The following is a 21,388-nucleotide window of genomic DNA, read 5'->3' as shown; positions in this document are numbered from 1 at the left end:
TGAGTAAAGCCATCATCACTGCCACCTGCCAGTTTACCAGCCTTGAACCTCTCTGTCGGTTAAAAAAAATCCAACAAAAAAGCAAGCTGTTTAAACCATCACATAATAAACTGATTTAAACTTGCCATCTTTGTGTTACCATTGGAGTGCTTTTGCACACTTGGGGCAGTGTTGGATTAAACCCCTTTCTTAAATGCACACACTGAACATAGATGTTTCTTAAGAGAAATGGCACAGTGGCAAGTCCAGAGTACTTATACTGCTCTTCTGCTTTAAAAAATGGGAAAGTACTTTAGGTTTCAGGCCATGGACCTCATGTATGGTTTCCTTACACAAGAAACAGCAGAGTATTACCCATTTCTAAAAGGTAAGGTTGAAAGGTGGGAAAAATAATAGTGGTATGTAATTTCACAATTCCTGTTCATCTAAATGTCCTTCTCTGCAAGAGCTTGCTGAGATAAGAAAGCCCCTTGCATTTATGAACCAGTGACAGGACAATGCTAGGAGGCAGCAAATTCATCAGTCATTCCAAATGTTACTTACAATGCCTTCAAAGAAATGTATAGAATAGAAGGTACACTTATTAGCAAAGAAAGCCTCTTGCCAACCTCTTTTGCTCAACAAAATTACTTTTGCCTAGCTTTCTGAGTAGATGTATGATCCATAAATTCCATATAGAACCCAGAAGGAATACACAAAGCTCCTTCAATTATTAATAACTAAGTGCAATGTCATTCATGATTGTGCAGCAAGCCAGCTGCATTTACTCTGTGATGGCTTGCAACTTCAGGGGTTGTCATTAGAGGATGCCAAATGCTTAGAATAAGAAATCATCCATACTAAGCTAGTTATAAGGTGAATTTATAACCAACTCCTTAAGATCAGCCATTACAAGGAAGCATGTGATGCATTTTAAGTGACAGATTCTTCATTTTTAGGGTAAATTTACATTTAAAGATGTTAAATATTATCATAAATTAGCATAAAATTAAACTTACTTGATTTTACAAGGCAGCTAAAAGTCAGAGCAATATGGCATATTAAAAATCACACGCTACTAATTTTCCATTAAAAAATAACAATCAGTTTTTGCTCCAAGGAAACAAATACAGGACAGAATAGGTGGGAACTCAAATGAAATTCCTACTGACTGCAAGTGAACAAGGCTTCTAATGGATGTGATTTAAACCAAGACACCCATTTTTATGCTATTTAGGTCTACTCTTGTGAGTTTGTACCAAGAGACTGTCAATAAAAGGAAAGCCACAGCTCCATCGAGCAGCACAACCACGTGCCAAAGACACATCCCTGATTTACCCTGCTCTTGAGTCTCTAGTGTTGCCTTTACATAAAGGGGCTGTAATTTGGATTCAAAAGCTCTGCCCATGGGACTTAGTCCAGATCCCAATTCCTCCAAATCAACATAAAAACAGAATGAAATGCCCGGGGAGTACAGAGGGATGTCCCAGGAGAGGGGGTACTGTGAGGCTGGCATCCCACAGGGAGTGCAAACAGAGATGCTGGTAAAGAAAAACAGAAGTTTACAAAGAGGTGCAAAAAAAGAATTGCTTAAAAAAAAAAAAGGGAGAAAAGAAAATACCAATACACTTCAGAAGAAAGTGGAACTGGTCAGGAAATGGAAAGCATTTGCATCTCAGAAAAATCTTTGGGTTTCACTTACATTTTGAAAGATTTCCAACCAGTTCTGCTTGAGGAAATACAAAAGGAAGAGAAAGCAGGTCAAGGAGAGAATTAGCACAGGATATTTGCGGAAAAGTAAAAAGTTATACAGGCAGAGTGCTTTAGGATATTCACAACATCAAAAGTCATGTACCCTGAAAGTAAATCTGATCTGTATCTTAATATGCAATAACTCAAACATTAGATAAATTACTTCTAACTGATATTAGTAGATTAGTAAGAGCTGAATGAACTAATATCTAAACAATTAATATTCCACACATGCTTCTGAGACATTCTTAAACTCTATACTGCTCTTAGACAATCATATATTCACCATGAAATGAATTTGTGATTTATGTAGTTCAATCTACACCATCAGTGGACACAACTCTCCTGGGTTTCAGGACACAGATTTTGGCTAGTTCCATCTATTTTTGCTCACAGTTCTGGTTGTAACTCTCACTTTGTTTCCCCCCTTTTTTATTCAGAACTTAATTTCAAAATTTCCAGAAACTGACATATTTTCATGTTTTAGAGTAGTGGCTTGCTCTTTCAGGAAAGTTGCTGGGACAGTCTCCAGAGCTTTTCATCCTACTCTGTGGACTATCTTATTTGCTTGAGGGATCTCAACCTAAAGCAATGTGCACAGATTCTTTTTAAAGTATTTCCATTTGTTTGTAGCACAATGACACAATCGTCAAGCAGTGCAGATGTAAGTTTGGACTTCTGAAAGTCTGACTTCATTCCCATTGTTAATGGATACGAATTCTACTACCAATGTTATCAGAAGCCAGACAGGATTCATGGTAGCTGGGTCTCAGAGGAAATAATGTCCTTTGCACAGTGCCAGTGCCTTTCAGAGAGGTCTTCCTCAGGAGGAGACAAAAGTGAGTCTGTCATTTTACCAAGTACAGGCATATCTTCCTTAAATTTCTCTGCTACCTTGAAAGAAAGGTAATCAGATTCTGTTTGCCAAATGGCAAAGGTTTTGCTGAAAAAAAACTTACTGCATTTCACACTGGAGACAGGTATATTCCTTTGATGAACAAAGAAAACCTATGTGGAGTTTAAATATCACCTTAGTCTACCTCTGATCCTTCTGGATGACAGATACTGTGTACCCACAGATGACAGTTTTTGGATGTAACTGGAAGCACACAGTTAGAAGACACAATGAAAACACTAAAGGTAAGCTGGGTTTGTAGATTTTGACACATTCCTGGTTTGCACAAAAAAAAAAAAAAGAAAAGAAAAGAAAAGAAAAATCACTTTTTCTATTTCAAAGGGAAATTCAGAACAGTCAGAACTTTTGGCTACAGCTAGTTGAACTGCTTCTTAAAACCACTACAAACCAGCAGACAGAAGGATGAGCAAGCATATGAAAAGTAAGTGGTGCTCACTTGCTCTACAATGAGATTCTGTCAGGGGTTACTGAGTTAAAAGTCAACAGTGAGCTGCTCACAATAGTGACAGGAGCTCTTACAAAGGGCTCACAATAGTGACAGAAGCTCTTACAAAGGTACTTCAGAGAAAAATTGTATGCAAAGGACCACAGTAAATACACTTCAGGAACTGCCAGCAGTATCAGCAGCAGATCTGAAATTAAACCAAATGGAGCCCCGTGCATTTTGCAAAGAAAGAATAATCAAGTCAGTCAGCATTGCTGTTCTTTAGTCACTAAAGGATTCCTTTGGCTCCCAAGGATAACTCATCCTGCCTGTTACAGGTGGGGAGGGGAATGCAATGCAACTGGGATGATCTGGGGTTTGTTAAGCTGATCACACCAGTGGTAAGCACTACAAAGATACAATTAAGAATTTATGAAAGGAAATACCTACCAATTCCTTTAGCTAAGCAAAAATAGTAATTCACAGATAATGTAAGTGAATGATAATAATTCTACTTATGCTTTGGCATCTACTCTGCACATGCAATGTTTGTTTTATTTAATCACTGCTTGAATGGCTGCTTCAAGGGAGGAAAATAGAAGCAAAAATAAAGCCAGCATGAGAAATAAAGTCACAATAATAAAAGCTATGCCCAAGGAATAATCTAGTAATTACCCTATAATTTTGAAGTGCAAATAATCCTAAATAGCCCTTTTCCATCTTCACATAAGGTTAAGCACAAAACTCATTCTTGTCATGCCCCAGTGATCAGGAGCTGCATAAGGAACTGTGGCATTAATAGCAGAAGAACAGGTATTTTAAAATCTACTCATGATGAGGTAGGTAAGGTTGCCAAAATTCTGGGGTGCCAAAATGCAACACTAACAAACCCTACCTACTTTTTGCTGTCTTTCTGCTTGGCTTTTTTTTTTTTTTGGTTTTGGTTGGTTGGTTGGTTGTTTTCTTTTCTTTAAATTCCTCAAAATCAAGGAAGAGCTGTAGCTCTGCCAGTGCAGGTGCACTTGTTTTCCCTATGAAGGAGAAAAATTTTATCTTGGAAACTTGAATAGAAATATTTTTTTTACTGAGGGAAGTTCTTCAGGAAACCTGCTTGCAATTTCCAGGTAACTGTGAAATTCCTTGAGAATGTCTGTGTTTAATCCCAGCCAGCAACTATGTCCCATGCAGCTGCTTGCTCTTCCCTGCTCCAGGTGGGATGGGGAGAAGAATTGGAAAAAGGTAAACATGAGTTGAGATACAAACACTTTGAAAAAAAGTAACAACAAACCAGTAACAACAATGATGATGAAGATGATGAAAAGAGAGAGGTAACAAAAAGGGGAATAAAACACAAGAAAGATAAGGGATGCACAACACAACTGCTCCCAACTCAATCCATCCCTCAGAAGTGATCAGCTCCTCCCTGCCAACTCTTCCCAGTGTATGCTCTATGGTATGGAATATCCCTTTGGCCAGTTCAGGTCACCTGCCCTGCCCCTGTTCCCTTCTTAGCACCTGCTCACTGGCAGAGCATGGGAAACTGAAAAGTCCTTGACTTGGGACAAGTTCTGCTCAGTAACGAAACCATTAGCATGTTATCAACATTATTCTCCTGCTAAAGCCAACACACAGCTCTGTACTGGCTACTAGCAAGAAAATGAGCTCCATGCAAATCAAAACCAGGACAGAGAAGAATTTGGTGAAGAAGAATTGGATAAAATGGGGGAAAACCCATGTAATTTCCCATTAATGTTTATTTTTAACCTGCAGTAATTTAAAACCCAAGGTATTTCTAACAAACAGCACCAAAAGTAATCTAACCTATTACCTAGGCATATGTAGCATATAAGTAAGTTTTTAAAAAAATTACCAAGCATATTTTGTAAAACATCTGCAAAATAGCCTGAACCAAATGACAAGGCCTATGCTAAACAGCTGTTAAGATTCTCTGTGGGGTGAATTTCCATCAACCTCACCTCAGTGGATCTGTCCACATTAGGCATATGAGAGACTTAGGCTCAGTAGTTCTACTGCACAGCAGCAAGACTTGGACACAGTCATAAACCACCCACCCACTATGGATAACTGCAGAAAATGACAAATATCATGGTGAAATTGATGCTACACAATCTCAAATGTTAGCTCAACTTCCAAGCTTGTGCTCTTCCCAAGGGCTGATGTAACAGGTCATACCTGACTCCTGTGGAAGGTGGTTATATACGCTAAGAGCTTTGTGCACCTTGCCAAGACACGTGAATGTCATATGCACTGGCCACTTTGACAGATACCATCCCTACCAAAGTAACACAGAAGTCCTCCTAGTAAAACATTTAAAAGGTATTTTCCAATGGATGATGATAGGAAGAGCAAGAGCTCACTTTCCCAACCAACTCCTTGCTGTATGTAAGGAACTACCGGCTTTGCCTGCTTTCAGTGTATATGTCAGTCAATATCTTCTACACATCCAGACGGTCACTGCATTTGCTTTTAGATTCTCTCAGGGAACTATATAGGGATATGGTCTGCCAAAAATATCCCCAAAATACGATGGATCTCATGCTAGAGACATGCTACACACTGTGCAGCTTTGAAGTGTTATTTTTCCCTGCTGTTTTTGGGTGGGTCTTAGACTTGTCAGCCACAACATGGAAAATATGGATGGTAAACAAGCTAAAAGTGGTGTGAATAAAGTAAATAAAAACCTACTGTCAAAACACATCCAATTATGCTCTGCAGCGGAGATTTAACACCAGAGGATGATTTTCAAAGTAAAAATAGTGTGGGATGCCTTTCCATTTGTAGATTAGTTTGGAATGAAAGGCCTATTTGTGCAATTTAAGCCAAATGCACTACAAAATAACGATGACCACAACTGTAATTGTTTATTCATGGAAAGTCATCTTTGTTAAATAAACCCCAGGAGGGTTTTTTAACCCAAAGGACTAATTCAATTGTACCTTATTTTATATATAAAATATAAAGTAATTACATGTAATTACAAGGGAAGACCAACACACTGATACCTTGTGCAGGAACAAAATATGCCAATGCATTCAGTCACACTGTCAAACATGAAGAGCACAGTAAACTTTTCTATTGATGGGAGCTAACACATCAGAAATCACAGACTTCAGCTTCTCAGTCCAATGCTATAGTTTTGCTATAGTCTCCTTTCTGAACAACAGATTAGTCAAAACACCACACATAACTGCAAATTTAACTCAAGACCAAATTTTTTCTTACTGTGTTTTGGCACTAATGGCACTGCACAACAGGACAACATACAACAAGCTATTTGCACCAGCTTGGGGGACAACTAAACCAAAGACCATTAAGATACTGAGGAAATAAAACACAAAATGAAAAAAACAGCTCAGACAGCAAGAAGTGCCAAGAGAAGACCAGCATCTTACAGAGGAACCTGTGATTCCTACATATGGTAACTAAAGAAGAACAGTTACGAGGTTTAATTTATTACGCAACTGTCTGCATAATAAAGAAAATGCTAATGGTCTCCTATGAGAATGATGAAAACTACCTTCTTCAGGTGGCTTCAGGCATTTCATTTACAGCACCAAAGGAACACTTCTCAAAAAAAGACATTTGATTAAAAAAAATCTTAGAAAGAAGCTGTTTGGCTTCTCAATACACAGGCAGAAGCACACAATTTCAGCAGAAAAATTAACAGGAGACTGCACCACCTACTATAGCTGCCCAGATCTCCCTCCTGGTAAAAGCTAGTGGGGAAAATCAACCTTCCTGCACCTGAACAGGCCTGAAAACATCCCCTGCCAGCCTGACTGGACCATTGTCCTCTGTGCAGGAATGACAGCTCAATCTGAGCAGTCCACCTACTCTTAAATTGTAAAAGAAGGCTGTATGGATGCTGTGGTAAATTTCCCCTGCTGCACATTATAAGCAGAAGTTATTCTCAGGAGACACCATGAAAGCTGAACATGACAGGTCCTATTTAGTCTGGTGTATCTGAGGAGAGGGGTTGGCACCAAGAAACTGTAATTTTCACAGGAACTGATAACAGAGGTATCCAGTTTTGAGAGGACCAGATGATGTTCTACGAGGCATTGTGAATCCGGATTGATGTTCTTCCCAAAGAAATTCTGAATAGTATTATCCCTGAGGGAAACAAGACAAAATTGCCTGCTGAAATTGCTCTGTTGAAGAGAGTCCCCTAACTTCTCAAAAGCTTTCAAAGCCTCTTGTCTGTGTCTCCCTCTGCCTTTCAAGAATTAAAAGAGGGGATATTGCAGGAGATTTTAAATATGAGCAGACATTATGCACACCAGGAATATATTCATAGCAAGCTATTTCTAATACTGCCTAAGGCTGGAGAAGAGAACAAAAAGAATTAGAAATGTCTGCATTAACTAATGATAAATGCTTTTCTGTGAGACAGAGCAAAAAGAACGTAAGCAAGGGAGGGGTAAAATCCCTGATTTCCCATCTGTACATTAACAGGTAGCTGGTAAAGATCCCATTCTCTACCTGCTGGGAAAAAGCCATGAGAAACAGTCCTTTGAAAATGTATGAAATTTAACTAGATACAGCTTTACAGCACAGCAATTTGAGGATGCCTACACAGAAGGAAGTTTTCAATCGGCCTGGAAGTAAAACAATTCTATCTCCTCTATGAGTCAATTCTGATTATGAAACAGAGACTAAGCAGGAAATACAGATAAACTCTAGAGAGAATACTGAGACCACTATGTCCTCCATTTAGCTTGAAAACCTCATAAAAAATTATATATAATTAATGATGCAGTAGTCCTATGGCTCTGCAATCCCCACTGGAGCAGAATACAAGTCCTGGGTGAAGCCAGTGGCAAAGCTGATGAAGAGAGCTGACCTCTGCTGCTAGCAAGGCCAAGCTGTGGTAAAGAGGGATGGAAAGGAACTCTGCAGAATTCTGGAGGATGACCCTTGGGGTTGCATTCCTTCAGTGTAGCAAATGGGAAAAACAGCTGAAGAACTCGCTCATCAAAAAATATGGATTTTATTCCAATTAGTGTCTTCCCCTCTATGCATTTTAAGCATCAAGACTACATCAATGTCACAGGCTCTCTCTGTCTTTCTCTCCATTTACTGGATGGAAATACTGCACCCAAGGGGCTAGACACTGATTCTGAAAAGGGATAAAAAATAAAAAACCCCATGTAAATAGTGATGGAATTAGACCTACCTAGATACTTTATTTCACTGCCTTGCAGCCCTTTCCTGAGAAAAGAGAGTGTAACTGGAACAGCACCATGAAGTGAGGTCAGCACTAATTATGAAACCCCACCCAGAATACCCAACTGCCTGAGCTGAAATAGCTTTTGCAGATACTGAGAGTTCTGAAAGAGGAGGGCACTGGCAATGCACTTGACCAAATTAATCTCTGTTGTAACTGACTGAAAATGGAGCTACACCCGGGGCAAATTGTTCTTCCACCAATAAACCAGCACTGCTTTAAGCAAAACAAACCACTGAACCACAGTTCCCACTGCCATCACTAGATGTCTCTTACTGCCCTGCTTCCTGATAGTTGAGTATCTTAAACAACATTTTACCCTTGAATGTTTCAGTATAACCTTGAAATAAAATCATAGTGAAAGAAACTGCCTCACAAAGATCTAAGTTAATAACAAAACAACAGCTATAGGTTCAAATAGCTTTCAGGATTTGCTTTAATATTATTGATATTCTTCTCTCTGGTATTTAATCCAGGAAAAAGTCTTTAAGAAAAGGGAGAAAGGGGAGAAACCGCAAAAAACATTTGCACTTAGTAAAACAGGCCACTATAGGAGGTTCTCATCACAAACTGCCTGCAATTTGCTAGTGAAAATAAAAGCGTTTTGAGCAGACCACCATGCAACAGACAGATATGCCATGACTATCTTCCTAAGGATGATATCCCAAGAATTTTAGGTGGCAGAGTTTTATTTCATTTAGAACCTCAGAAGCATTGGCAAGCAGCAAAATACCCAGAGCTCACATATACTTTTACATTTTTTGCAAAATGTTGATTTATTTCATACAGATCCCACAATGATGCACTCTTACCTTACTGCGACAGCCATGCTCCCTATAGGGTTGATTGGCAATGGCCTGGCTCCAGGAAATATTCCTCTACTCAGTACTCGAGCTCCATTTTGTATCACTCCCGAAGGAACTAAAAACAGAACAAAACACAGCATGTTTTTTCTTCTAAAGGAAAAGTTAGACAAGTACAGGAATAAAATGTGGAACTCCAGCTTTTCAATGTACTGGAAAACCATTACAGAGGCTCCTGCAGTACACTGCTTACCTTGGACATCTCAGCCTTGAGTCTTCTGAGTGCCATTCTATTTCCAATGCTATTTTCATGGCAAACAATGATAATATGACTTGCCAAAGCCACTGCCTGACCTAGTTGCTGCAGATCATTCCTTGCACAAATGAATCACTTTTGTTTTGCAACTGCTGTTCTGCTGTGAATGCATGCGCTTAGAGTCAAAACCAGCTATGAGCACAGATGTAACTATTTTGTCTACAAAAAGAAACAATGACCCCTTACAGATAAATAGAACACAAGTATTTCACTGCAAGATCACAGTTGACAGCTTTTTATCATCCCAGTTTACTATCTGAGCAGCAATATCTTGGGCCCCTATCCCTGCAAAACAAAATATTAACTACAAATATGTATTTAGCAAGAAGAGAAAGAGAAGAGGCTAAAAAGACATTATGTCCACAGCAGTAATTAGGCCCTGCCCCTGGCCATGGATGACCCTGCCATGCAGCCTGGCAGCAGTCCCGTGCCTCCTGCACACGGCCGGGTCACAGCCCAGCCTCCCTCACCCAACAGGGGCTGATGCCACTGACACCAAACTCCCAGGTACTGACCACCACAGGCAAGACATTTCACTGGGCTCTTCAGCCTGGCTCTACATCAAAAATTGCAGCTCTGGCCAGCAAGATTTTAGGTTACAGCCGAGTACTTGTTTTCTACCCAGGCACGTTTCTGTACACTGCTCAGCCCAGGGCAGACAGCCGAACAAGGAGCAGAGAAGCACTACTCAGGCACCACCACAGCAAGAGTGTCCTCAGCAAGTCTCAGGATTTTCCTGCTCCACTGTGAGATGCAAGACTACCAAACACAGTTCTAAGTCTAGGCCCTCACCAGGGTCCTACTTGCATGTACTGGCATTTGTTTGCACTGCTGTTATGGCCCTTCAGGCTGGCACAGTCACCTCACCACAGCCTCCACCCAAACTCGCTTCTTTAACATCCACAGCCAGCCAGCTGACACACATTCTATTTTACTAGAAGTCATCACTCACACCGTAACTTCCCCCCATGGGGAATGTCCAAAAAGAGAATGATGATCATTACTCCTTTTATATTATTATAAACACTTTTAAGATAAATGTAAACCATATTGCTTTATATACACCCACAGAATTTAAACAAATTACACAGAGACTAGAAAAATTATTCAGAATCAACACATACACTTTACATGCCCAACTTCAAATACTCACACCCCAAAATACTAGTGTATTCTGAGGCAGAGGAGCATATGCTCAGAAGTATGCTAGTTCTAAGCTGCTAAGGTACACTTCAACTTCCTATAAACATCAAGCCAGATCGACACCTCCCCTCCTGCTGTCCCGGTGCTCACCTTGTTTCACTCCAGACCACACAGATTAGTTCTGGGAAAATAATCTTCTTTCTCCTGCTTGTGAGAGCACATCACTCTCCCGATCAAATCCTGTCACTGTGTAACACCCACTCTTGCTTTTGAGCACCTTTGAAGAACAGGTCAGTTATATTTAGGTGCTTAAGTACGACCTCAAGTGGCTAAAATTACAGAACTTAGTTTATAACAACTTGGGTCAGCTTTCAATGACCAGAATAATTTTAAATAGCATTTTGCTATTTATACCTCCCTACTCTATACACTTTTCCCTTCATTGCTAGTTTATGAGGAATCGATCAAATCTCTTTCACTCAGGGGACAATGCAAGGCTTTCTCTGCTCCAGTGTTCTGGTTTTTAGATACTGTAGAAGAATATTATCATGTTAAAACTCAAAAAGCTGAATTTCTTATTATATTTGTTTCAACAGCGTAACCTTGATATGGTCGAAACACCAGTGTCATGAAAGAAAAGCAGTCTGCTCAAAGATTTGGCTAATCTAAAACACGAAGGTAACAGGTAAATTCAAAGCCACAGATAAATGTGCTGAACAAAGATCAATAAAAAGACATAATTTCAAACAGGCATGGTTATTCCAACAAACTTTTAAGAAGGACAGATTTTATCCTGCACTACATTATATGGTTTCTCTATGTTTACAAAGTCTCATCAAAAGACAGGAACCAAAAGTTTTAACTGAGAAAGATCTGGGAATTTTCTCTTCACTATGATATAAACCATAGTTTTATATTGAAATGCAACATTGATGCATATGCACAGAATGTCAGTTAGCTGTGGATACTGTCTAAATATACATTGTAAAACTTCAAAGCAAACATACTGAAAGTGCTACTGCAAAAAGAGAGCAACAGGCTCCTTGATGCCCAAACTCTTCTTTCCTCAGATTACCTAGTTATTCTGGTCTCCTGGCAGAATTAACTGATGCTTATTTTATTATTTTTCTTCTCCTCTATCCCTTATTGACAACTCCCATTGCTTCTTCAGAACATTCTGTTTGCTTCCTCACCAATTCTCAAAAATTAGCTTCCTGTCTTTCCTTCTTTATCTCTTCTGAGTTTCCTTTTTTCCCTGCACTCCTATGTATGTATCTATACCCATATCTATATCAAATACACTGTCAAGTCTCACAATTTAGGATTTCTATACATTGACACCCTCACTGGAACCCATCTTTCATTTTCCTCGACCCTTTGCAGGTTTGAAAGTCACCGAGTGCCATCCAGGAAACATTCTCTTCAAAAGCTTCATATTTAAAACATTCCCACATTAAGCATTGCGTGCACACACACACACACACACACACACTCTCTCTCCACATATTCCCTTCAAGAAGTAACAAATATTTGCAAAAAAGAAAAAAAACAAAAACAAAAAAACCCCTAACCACAGAAGTTTGCTGTCTTATGAAAATATCTCCTAAGAGACAACTTGGTCTCTTCTCCTGCCTATGAAATTCTCTTCAATCATGGCCAGTCTGTGCCCCATGCCACCACTCATCGAAAGGCTTCAATAAGACTATTCAGGCCAGAAGAGGTCTTAACCATGATTCTGTGATTCTAACTTTTCTCTAAAGTACATCACAGCTCTGGATAATGAAATCATCACTCAGAATTCAATAACTATTTCAGCAGTGTTATTGCTACTGATTTTTGGTTTTCTTTCCTCAGACTCTGTGAATTATGATTCAGCACAACCACTACATCACTCAGACAAACAGAAATGTTGTATGCAAGGGATCACTGGAGAAGGACACGCGACTACGTAGTGTATCCTTTCAGGAAATATAGGGAACCACAAAGAAAAAAACCCACAACATCTCAACTTTCTGGTAAATCAGCTTCTGTAGCACTCTAAACCTAAAATAAAAGCAGGATTAAAATATTTCAGTAGTAAAAGGTATTGATTTCTAGTTATCCACATTACCAATGTGCCACCATAAGATTGATCTTTCTTGCTCATTCATCTCTACTTACAACATTTAAAGCATCAAAACTGATCCTTGCAAAAAATAAAATTAATTACTTAATTTTAAAAAGATTATGGATAAACTGCTATTACACTGTCCCTGGTACCCACAGAGTCTTCCAGCCTTTGTGCAGGCTGTATGACAGCTACTTACATTCAAGGAATTATTCCTACATCTTGGTGCTTTTGAAGGGTTATGGATTATTTACTGAAATTATGTGGTGCTTTTATTCCAAAGATACATTTACGCCTTACAAGCTTTAATTACGTTTCAAACCCATACTTTGAGGTGAGATATTTATATTTTAGAGATTGAAGATTCAAGGTGTGGAAGTAAGATAATTTACTCCAAGCCATATCATCAATCAGTGCCAATGTGGATGAACACCTTACAGTCCCGACCTCTCTCTTGTAATGCTTCTTTAACCAACAGTACAGGCAGGTTCCAGGTTCCCAATTCCTAGGCAGAAGTGTGAAATGTAATTTACACCTTTTCTGAGCAAGTGCCCAAAGCCATTTATGTCTGAGAAACTCAGCTCAAGAAAACAATGCAACAAGACCTGTGCATCTCTTTGATGAAGGTTTCCTTTTTCACAAAATGTTCCCAGTGAAACACAGAGAGTCTGAAATGACAAAATCATTATTCACCTTTCAACTTTCATCACTGCTATGTTTTCAAGGGTCTACTCTGTTCTCAGGAAACTTAAACCCAGGAAACACTTTCATTGGAGTGGAGTCAAAGTGTGTACTGAGAATCTGCCCCTCATCTGCTGCATGAATGGGGAAATTATTTTTGGATCTTATGCTGCTCTGGTGGAATTTCACAACCTGAGTAGACTCAGCAGGCTGAGTCTCCACTGGCTAACTCTGGAGTGAAGCAAATGCATCCAATGTCAAAAATCAAGACTGCACCTCTGAAATTCTCCAAGGGGAAAAAATCCTCCCTTTTGTAGAGAATTTTCATGCTAGAGTTAAACAGACAATGAAGTGAATGACATATAGGAGAATACACCATAATCTGAATCCATCAAGGCACTATGTTCACAGTGTTAAAAGGATCCAACAGACGCCCTTCAAAAATCCAGTGTTTTGTAGCCTGTACTCAGGGTCTGTAGGTGGAAAGTAAGTAGAGGGCTACATGATCACTCCACAGCCAGTGCAGGACTACTTTAATCCAGAGCATGCTCTTGTGTGCACATTACCTGAGTAGATTAGTCCAACTATGGACTTCTTTCATCACATCCCTCAACAGACTGCATATCCCTGATCTCTTGCTTGCAGGGGTGTGCAGGTGAAGCAAGCTCAGTTCTGGCTGAGATAACCACCTCATCCAAGATCTTCACAACAGTGTCAGAAAAACCATGTCAGACTGTGTCCTTCCCTGAAGATTTGATTGTCAAACAAACAATGCAGCAATCTGGTAAAATTGAAATGCAAAAGGAGGAGGAAGTAATGGACAGTCACCAGACACACTGACATCCCAAAAACTCGCTAGAAAAGTAAACTAACGTCTTGGTTAAATGTTGGCATGTGAAAGTTAAATGAAGCATAAGCAAGGAGTGAGACTAGTTGTCAATCAAGACAATGAACTGGTAAAAAACATGTTCTTTGTGTGATTTAGGAAACAAACATACACTTCATTAAACTGTCTAGCTCAAGGTAGCCAACACTTAGCAAGCAAGAATGAATAGCATTTACTGCGAAAGGAATTTTAAAGAAGTGGAATGTGTGAGTGTATCCTGTAGGGACAGACTGGTACTTTGCCTTTTCTGTCATCATACAGCACATGCATTGATCTCAAGGCTCTCTGCCCTGACCCAGCTTCTGTAGCACAGAAGAAATCACTATAGACAAGAGGTACTGAGTTTTGGCTAATATCTGTCAGCTTCAGCTCTTTTCTGCCAAGTTTTCTTTCAGTACAGTTTTTATCAGAATTCTTTATATCAGGCTACAAGAACTGAAAGTAGGAAATTGCTGATGATCTATAGTGGATGGGACATCAGAAGTTGCCAAAAGCAAATGTTTTCTGCCAGATGTGTAACTTTATTCAGCTATCTTATCCCAGGCACAAATTTGATGACATCTGCCCAACTTGTACTTTACAGCTCAAGGACAATTTTATAGCTCTTAAATTCCATACTCTGTAGTCCTTACAAACTGTGAATCTAGGATGCATCCAACAAGCCATTTATTCTAAACAAAAATTGACTGGGGGAGACAAATCTGTCCTGATAATCCTATCACACTCGTACTTTTTCTAAAAATATTATGAGGCGTATGGAGGAAGAAGTAGAAAGTACTTGATAAAAGTAAGCTTTCTTTCCAAATTTATTTCATCCTTTAATGGCTTAATATTGAACGCCAAAGTAAAACAAACCAAAACAAAATCCCAACCAAAATCCAGCAACAGGAAGTTTGAAGAGTATGAAAATGTCTGTTCCTAGTTCTTGCTTTAATATGAAATTGTCAGTAAGAATAGCTTTATGAAACATTTTACTCTCAATGATCTATCATTTTCTGATACTCCAAGTTAGGCTGGAAGCTGTCTCAGTTGTAATAAGTGACTTGTCCATAAGCAGCACAAATAGAACATTACATCTATCAAGTTTCATGTACAATAAAACAACAACAAAACAGCATGTTTATTTTATCCTATTTGGAGAATTTCTGACTGTCATTAAGGCAACTTTTTTCTGGTCTTCATTCCTGTATATGTATCTTGCTCATATACAATCTACTTGAATTAGTTTAAAAAGCAAATTTCATTGGGGTACAATGTTAGAAGAATAGAGGTAAAGTAGATCTCTTTAGGGAATTACTTGTCCTCCCACCAAACTTACAATATATGTATCTAGTCTGGGTTTTATATGTTTTGAGACTAAGATTAATAAAGACTTCCAAATCAGAGAGACAGTGGTTTCAACTCTGGAAAACCTGATTTTTAAGAAGCACCCAGCAAAACTCAATGCTTGTATCTTCCTAAGTAGCTCTACCACAGCACTTCAGTCTCCTATAAGGAACCACTCACAAAACCAGTGTTGCTAAGTTTTCCGAAGGCCACCAGTTTCTGCCCAACCAACTGAGTAGTGATCAGAGCACTGAAACCAGAAGGTGGATGTCAGAGCTGGGAAGACTCTCAGTTTCCTGGTTTCTACCCAAATCCTTTCTGTGAGTGCTGTTTAATAGCTGTTTGCAGCATTAAACTTTAGGTTGAGCAATGTACTTGCATTTGTGTGCAATTCACAAATTATATAGCAACGGGCAAAGGACTATGCATGAACTTGGAGCTATGTGTAACAGCACTGAGAAGCTTCTTGAATTAAATCAGTGTTTCCAGGATAATCCCTCTGACCACAGCACTGTTCGCTAGCAGTAGCAGTCATACACCAACACTGTCCCTTCTTTACTCAACCCTCCAGAAAAGCAAGTGGCTCAAAGTTCAAAATGACCTCACCAATTAAGAAGGTGTTGCTACTTACATGCTTCCAGTGACTTGAATCTCAGGAACTCAAACACACTGCAAAGCACCAAAACCTATCTCCCCTTTTAATCATGGCAAAACATCATGGTTTGGCAAGACTCAATGACATGCCCAGGATGCCACACTCTTAGAATGACAGCTAGCAATATTCACTTTCAAGACGTTGGTAAAAACTGAAGTGCTGAATATCTTTTGTTCAAAAAAGCAACTGTACAAAACTAACTCAGGGACTTCACTGATTTAGTACCCATGAGTTCTAAAGTGAGGTTTACCATTTGTTCATCATTCTGTTTTCTTCTGTCCTCTCTCCAAATTAGATTCTCAAGAGGGAAACAGGCCCAAAAATTTGATGCAACTTGCCCAAGACGGCCCAGACAGTACTCAGTGCCTTGCAGGTCAAGATACAGTTTTCAGTGCAAGTCAAATATTTTGGAATTAATATTCATGAACCGACTACTAATAAAAATCCCAAGTATTTGTAACTTGCAATAGCTGCTTCTAAAGGAAGCAGGTGTTTCAATTGCTGTTTCTTTTCAAACACAAACCTACAAAACCTGATGAAACACGACTTCAATAAACTGAAGCAAAAAGTATTAAATCTATGTTCCTACATGCCCTCTCTTAGCATATCACAGTATCTTTCATGCTTGAACTCCTGGTGCCAGCTGGATTGCAGGTTTCAGTAGAAACCTGTACACAGCTGGCTACTTTGAACTTCTGCCTTTCTTTGGTCTGTGAATATACTGCAAGGTGTTAATAATTGAGAAACTGATTTCTGACATTAACACTCTAACTATAATTGCATATTCCTAACTTTTAGTGGCAATGTGAACAATCAGTTTTATGAGTCTATACAGTAAAACCTACACAAACACAAAATAATCCTAATAACAGTATTTTACTCTTTTACTATGCCTTTTTGTTTTTCTGAATGAAAACTAAAGGATGGTGGAATTGGGGTAAATGGTAACCAATGTTTGTCAGATATCATTTCAAGATTTCATATAAAAGCAAAAGCTGATTTTAGAATTCATTTGTGATTGTTAGCAGTGTTTCATACATGAGTGTGGAATTTTAAATATTCATTTAAAACTGTAAAGCTAATTAATCAGTTACAAAGTGTAACCTCCTCTTCCCAGTAAAATCTTTCCTTTTTCCTACCTACACGCAGCAGGTATTGCTTGCCCTTTTACCATGCACAGTTCCTGAAAGCTGCTTAGGAGAGGAGGACAAGGACCACTCTTCTCTTTCCAGAACAATTTCTTGGTACACAGTGCTCTCTTGAGAGCAGCTTCTCAAGAAGCATTCCTCTGGCAGGGTCACAAAGCAGGCTGACAATAGCTTTCCTCAGCTGCATGGGAAATGCTTTGATGGTAATTGACTCTCTTCCCCAGGCAAAGTATCAAAGTGCAAATCAAGGCTTCCCCTGGAATTTGGAGTTGGTTGCCCAGGCTAGAACAATAGCAGGGATGCTAGACAGTCTTGGTAATGGTTTCTATTTTAACTTCTGCCTGTATTTTCTAGAGTTGCCTGTCACTTGGCATTACTACTATGCTTGCTGACTAGTGATATATTTGTTTTCTTGGATTCTCTGTTTTTGTGCAGCTGTATTTCACAATGGATTCCTGTAATACCTTCACTGCAAGCTCTGTGGGGCAGGATGGTTCCTGCAGTATTTGCACAGCCCAGTCCAGTGGGGGTCCAGGCCTCTTCAGTGCTCTGTTAATGCACAGCATTAAAACCTCAGGTCTGGTCACAGAACAGGGAGGAGAGCATTCGCAGGAAATGAGACCTCTCTTTGCTCCTTGTCACCTGCTTACCGCCTTGCATCAGTCAGAGAGAAAAAAAAACCCAAAACAGGCAGGATGTGTGCAAGGAAGGAGCTGAAACAGTGCCCAAGTGAATGGAAAGTATCCAGATGGCTGTGGTAACTTACACGATAGGAGTCAAATCAAAACAAAATGAAAACAGAACCATATGCCATGTATCCTTCACTCTCTTGCTCTCTTTCTCTCTCTCCCTGCCTTTCTCCTGGCTGTTGCCCCAGGTCTTTCTATCAGTATGGATAATAGTATGTTACTCATTTAAGTGTATGTCATGAATAACAATAACCTCTCTTTTACATAAGAGATCACAGATTAATATTATTCATGTAACAAATGTAATATGAACCACAAAATTATACTCATGTAAGGGTCAAGGAAGTGCAAGGGTCTACAAGGGAAGTTATATTTCTTTATTACATCCTTTTTATCTGGTATGTTGTATACTTATAAAAGAGAATATTAATTTTATACGTCTATGTTGCTATATGCTATAGAAATATCTACTCACAACCTGCTTGTATCTCAGGGGGAGTATTCAAAAGCATCATGGCAGTGGCAGCATCAATGTCAGGATCTGGAAAAATCAACCAATAAATACATTATTTACAACTGGGCTAATCTTCTCACCCCCATTGCTAAACTACAGGTTTGACCATGTCTCTGAGTGAAAAGGTATGAGAGTTCACCACTCAGAGGGCTTGTTGGCTACACATTAAATGTATCCCCAAACTTGCATGTGATCCCATTGTTACTATTAAACAGAGTGGTGATCTATGTCACTGAGCCATACTTATGCTTGTGTGTGCATGATACCTTTGCTGTTAGCCTCACCAATTCCATGTTTAATTCTGTGGACAGTATTTAGATTTCATTACAAAGGATCTGTAAAAGCAGGAGCAACATCACAATTTGGAAGCAACAGAGAGGGATGAGCTGACAGCTGAGGAGTGGGAAAGCACAAGGAATACCTGAGCAAGTACAGAAGATGACACTTGGTCATTTCTATTTGTCAAGAAAGATTTCAGCAAAGTTTGAGAAAGTGTTGGAAGACAAACTGCTGCAATTAAGAAAAAAAAAGAAACTAGCATTTCATTGAAACACCAATTTATTTGCATTCTTATCCATTGTCACTTTAATATAAGCAAAAATGATCAGCTGGCTGCTGTTATTCTTAAATTGGTTTCTGAATCCATCATGAAAAGTCAGCTGACAGATGGTAAGTTATAGAGACAGAACAAAATATGATCCTTTTATAACTATATTCACTTGCTTCACACACAACAGCTCGGCTGCTATGGAAATGCAGGTATCTATGACAACAGTAAACAACCCCACAACGGCCACTGAATAAGCTGAAAAGAACATCTGCCCCAGCAAAGCGTCCCAGCTGCCCTGGGGCACAACTTGCTAATCGTGCAGTGATGCCGTGTGACAGAGAAAGCCGCCTATGCCATGTCCAAATAAATGAAGTGTGCAATTGAAGCAGACATAAAAACGCACACCCTAGCTGACTGCTGCCTCTGTGCTGCTAAACTGAATGACTAATGAGTATGCATTTGTTGGTTGGGGTTGGGGTTTTTTTCAGCTTGTCAGTATTTATACCAAATTACAGACAAAAAAAATTAATTTACTACTAATAGCTTCATGGCACTTTATTTTGGCTATTATGACAGAAAATTACTTACCACTGTTAAAAATATCTGTATTTTTGATCTTTATATATTTCAAATCTATTCCCAGTAATGTGATGTGGTATAAAGCCCTGTAATACATTAACAACACAAATGACGTAGACGGGATTTCAAAATCTGCTTAAGCCAAACAGAAATTCACTTGACTGCAGAATTAAAAAAGGGACTTTTTATTTGTTTAAGTATGTACTACTTTTCTGTGAGTAGCTGCAAGCACTCTTCTAAAGGTGACTACTCTATTATTTAATTGCTAAAACAGTAAACAGAGAAACAGTGTAGTGGGTGTCAAACTGATGCTGAAGCAGCAGCAGACTTAGTATAAAAGGTGCCTGTGTCTTCTGGACAGGTCAACATTTTCCAAAGAAAAAGCAGCATTATCAACTTCTGTTCATCTTCAAGTCTGAAGATACCTCAAAAGCAGATGCTGAAAGTGCCATTTCCCAATAGCATCATTCCCAAATATGTGCCATGTTGCAAGACTGGATCCACACACCACACAGCAAGTGAGTGCTTTCAAACTAAAGAGAAATAATCCATCTAATGTTAAAAAGTAAGACAAAAGAAGCCTGAGAAAACAAATCAAATTCACCAGAATTCTTCCCTCTTTTTCATACCATAAAATTAAGAGATTATTAAAAGTTGAATTTAGCATATCATAATTCATACAGTGATCTTCAGCATTTATTTATTGGCTGTTCCTAAATTTTGCTTTGTTTTAGTTCAGTGGATGACACTGTAACATAATGTGAATTTTGCTGCTGAAAGAATAAAAGGACACTACCAGGAAAAGCACATTTCCTGATGACTTTGGGTTTTGTTTGTGTAATAAACTCTGTGATCTGAGATAAAATTCTGTTGAAAGGTGCATTCATAGCCTTTGGACCACCAACGGTACCACAGTGTTTCTGCAATGACTTAAGACATGAACACAAGCTGCTCACAACACAGGACCGCATCTGCAGCAGCTGTCTCCCCACAGCATAGCCACGTCTCAAAGCCCATCCACGCCTGCTATCTTTCTGTTTCTGCTGGTATATTCTTGAAGAAACTAGACAGCTATTCCATAATGCCTTGGCAGTGGTAAGAGAGCTCAGTGGCATGCATGAATGGCGGTGTCAGTAGCATCCAGGAAAATGTGCTTTTGGTTTTCCTACTGCAAGGAAGAAAGAAAAAGGAGAGATTCATGCACAAGTGAGACAAGGGCTGAGGGCCAGCTCTGTCTGAGCCCACACAAAGAGGCAGATTGAAAAGCTGGCACATTCTTTTGCAGCACTTTCGTCCACAATCTGGAGGCGTTCTCATGAGCACTGTGTCAAGAAGAGCCAAGAAGTAGCCATGAGGAGCAGCACCAAAGGCATGGGGCTGAAGGGCACCTTTGCTGGGACTGGCACTTCTGGCTTTGGCTCCTGGTCCCCACCAGTGCCCCCACGCTGATGGCCCCTTCCCCACTGCCATCCTTCTGAAGTCTCTTCCACATGGATGCTCCCATTTGTAGCTGTGAGGCCTGACCTTGCTTACTGCTGCATCCCCACCAGTTGGTAGCTGGACCCTGTCCCTTCTACCTGGCCTGTGTTCGTGCAGCTGTGGATTTCAGAACTGAGATCTCTGCCCTACCTGAAGTCTGCCATCAACACAAAGGTTCCTGAAGTTATTAACA

At 39.4% G+C, this 21,388-nt stretch overlaps 1 protein-coding gene across 3 annotated transcripts in view; it reads right to left on the bottom strand.

The window, feature by feature from the left end:
- FOXN3 (forkhead box N3) overlaps nucleotides 1-21,388 on the bottom strand; it is a 168,553-nt gene that overhangs the window by 8,346 nt on the left and 138,819 nt on the right. The window contains exons 5-6 of one of the 3 annotated variants that reach the window (XM_005417431.3): nucleotides 18,549-18,614; nucleotides 9,132-9,240 (exon numbers count right to left, since the gene is read on the bottom strand). In XM_005417431.3, coding sequence (XP_005417488.1) covers nucleotides 9,132-9,240; nucleotides 18,549-18,614 — 175 coding nt within the window. The remainder of the gene's footprint in view (nucleotides 1-9,131; nucleotides 9,241-18,548; nucleotides 18,615-21,388) is intronic. The other 2 variants (XM_031065626.1, XM_005417432.3) reach the window with 2 other exon arrangements.

The sequence above is a fragment of the Geospiza fortis genome, unplaced genomic scaffold (assembly GCF_000277835.1).
Source record: "Geospiza fortis unplaced genomic scaffold, GeoFor_1.0 scaffold54, whole genome shotgun sequence".
In the NCBI taxonomy this organism is placed as follows: Eukaryota; Metazoa; Chordata; class Aves; order Passeriformes; family Thraupidae; genus Geospiza; species Geospiza fortis.
The sequence above is the reverse complement of the archived record's forward strand: the minus strand, read 5'-3'. Positions and strand labels throughout refer to the sequence as shown.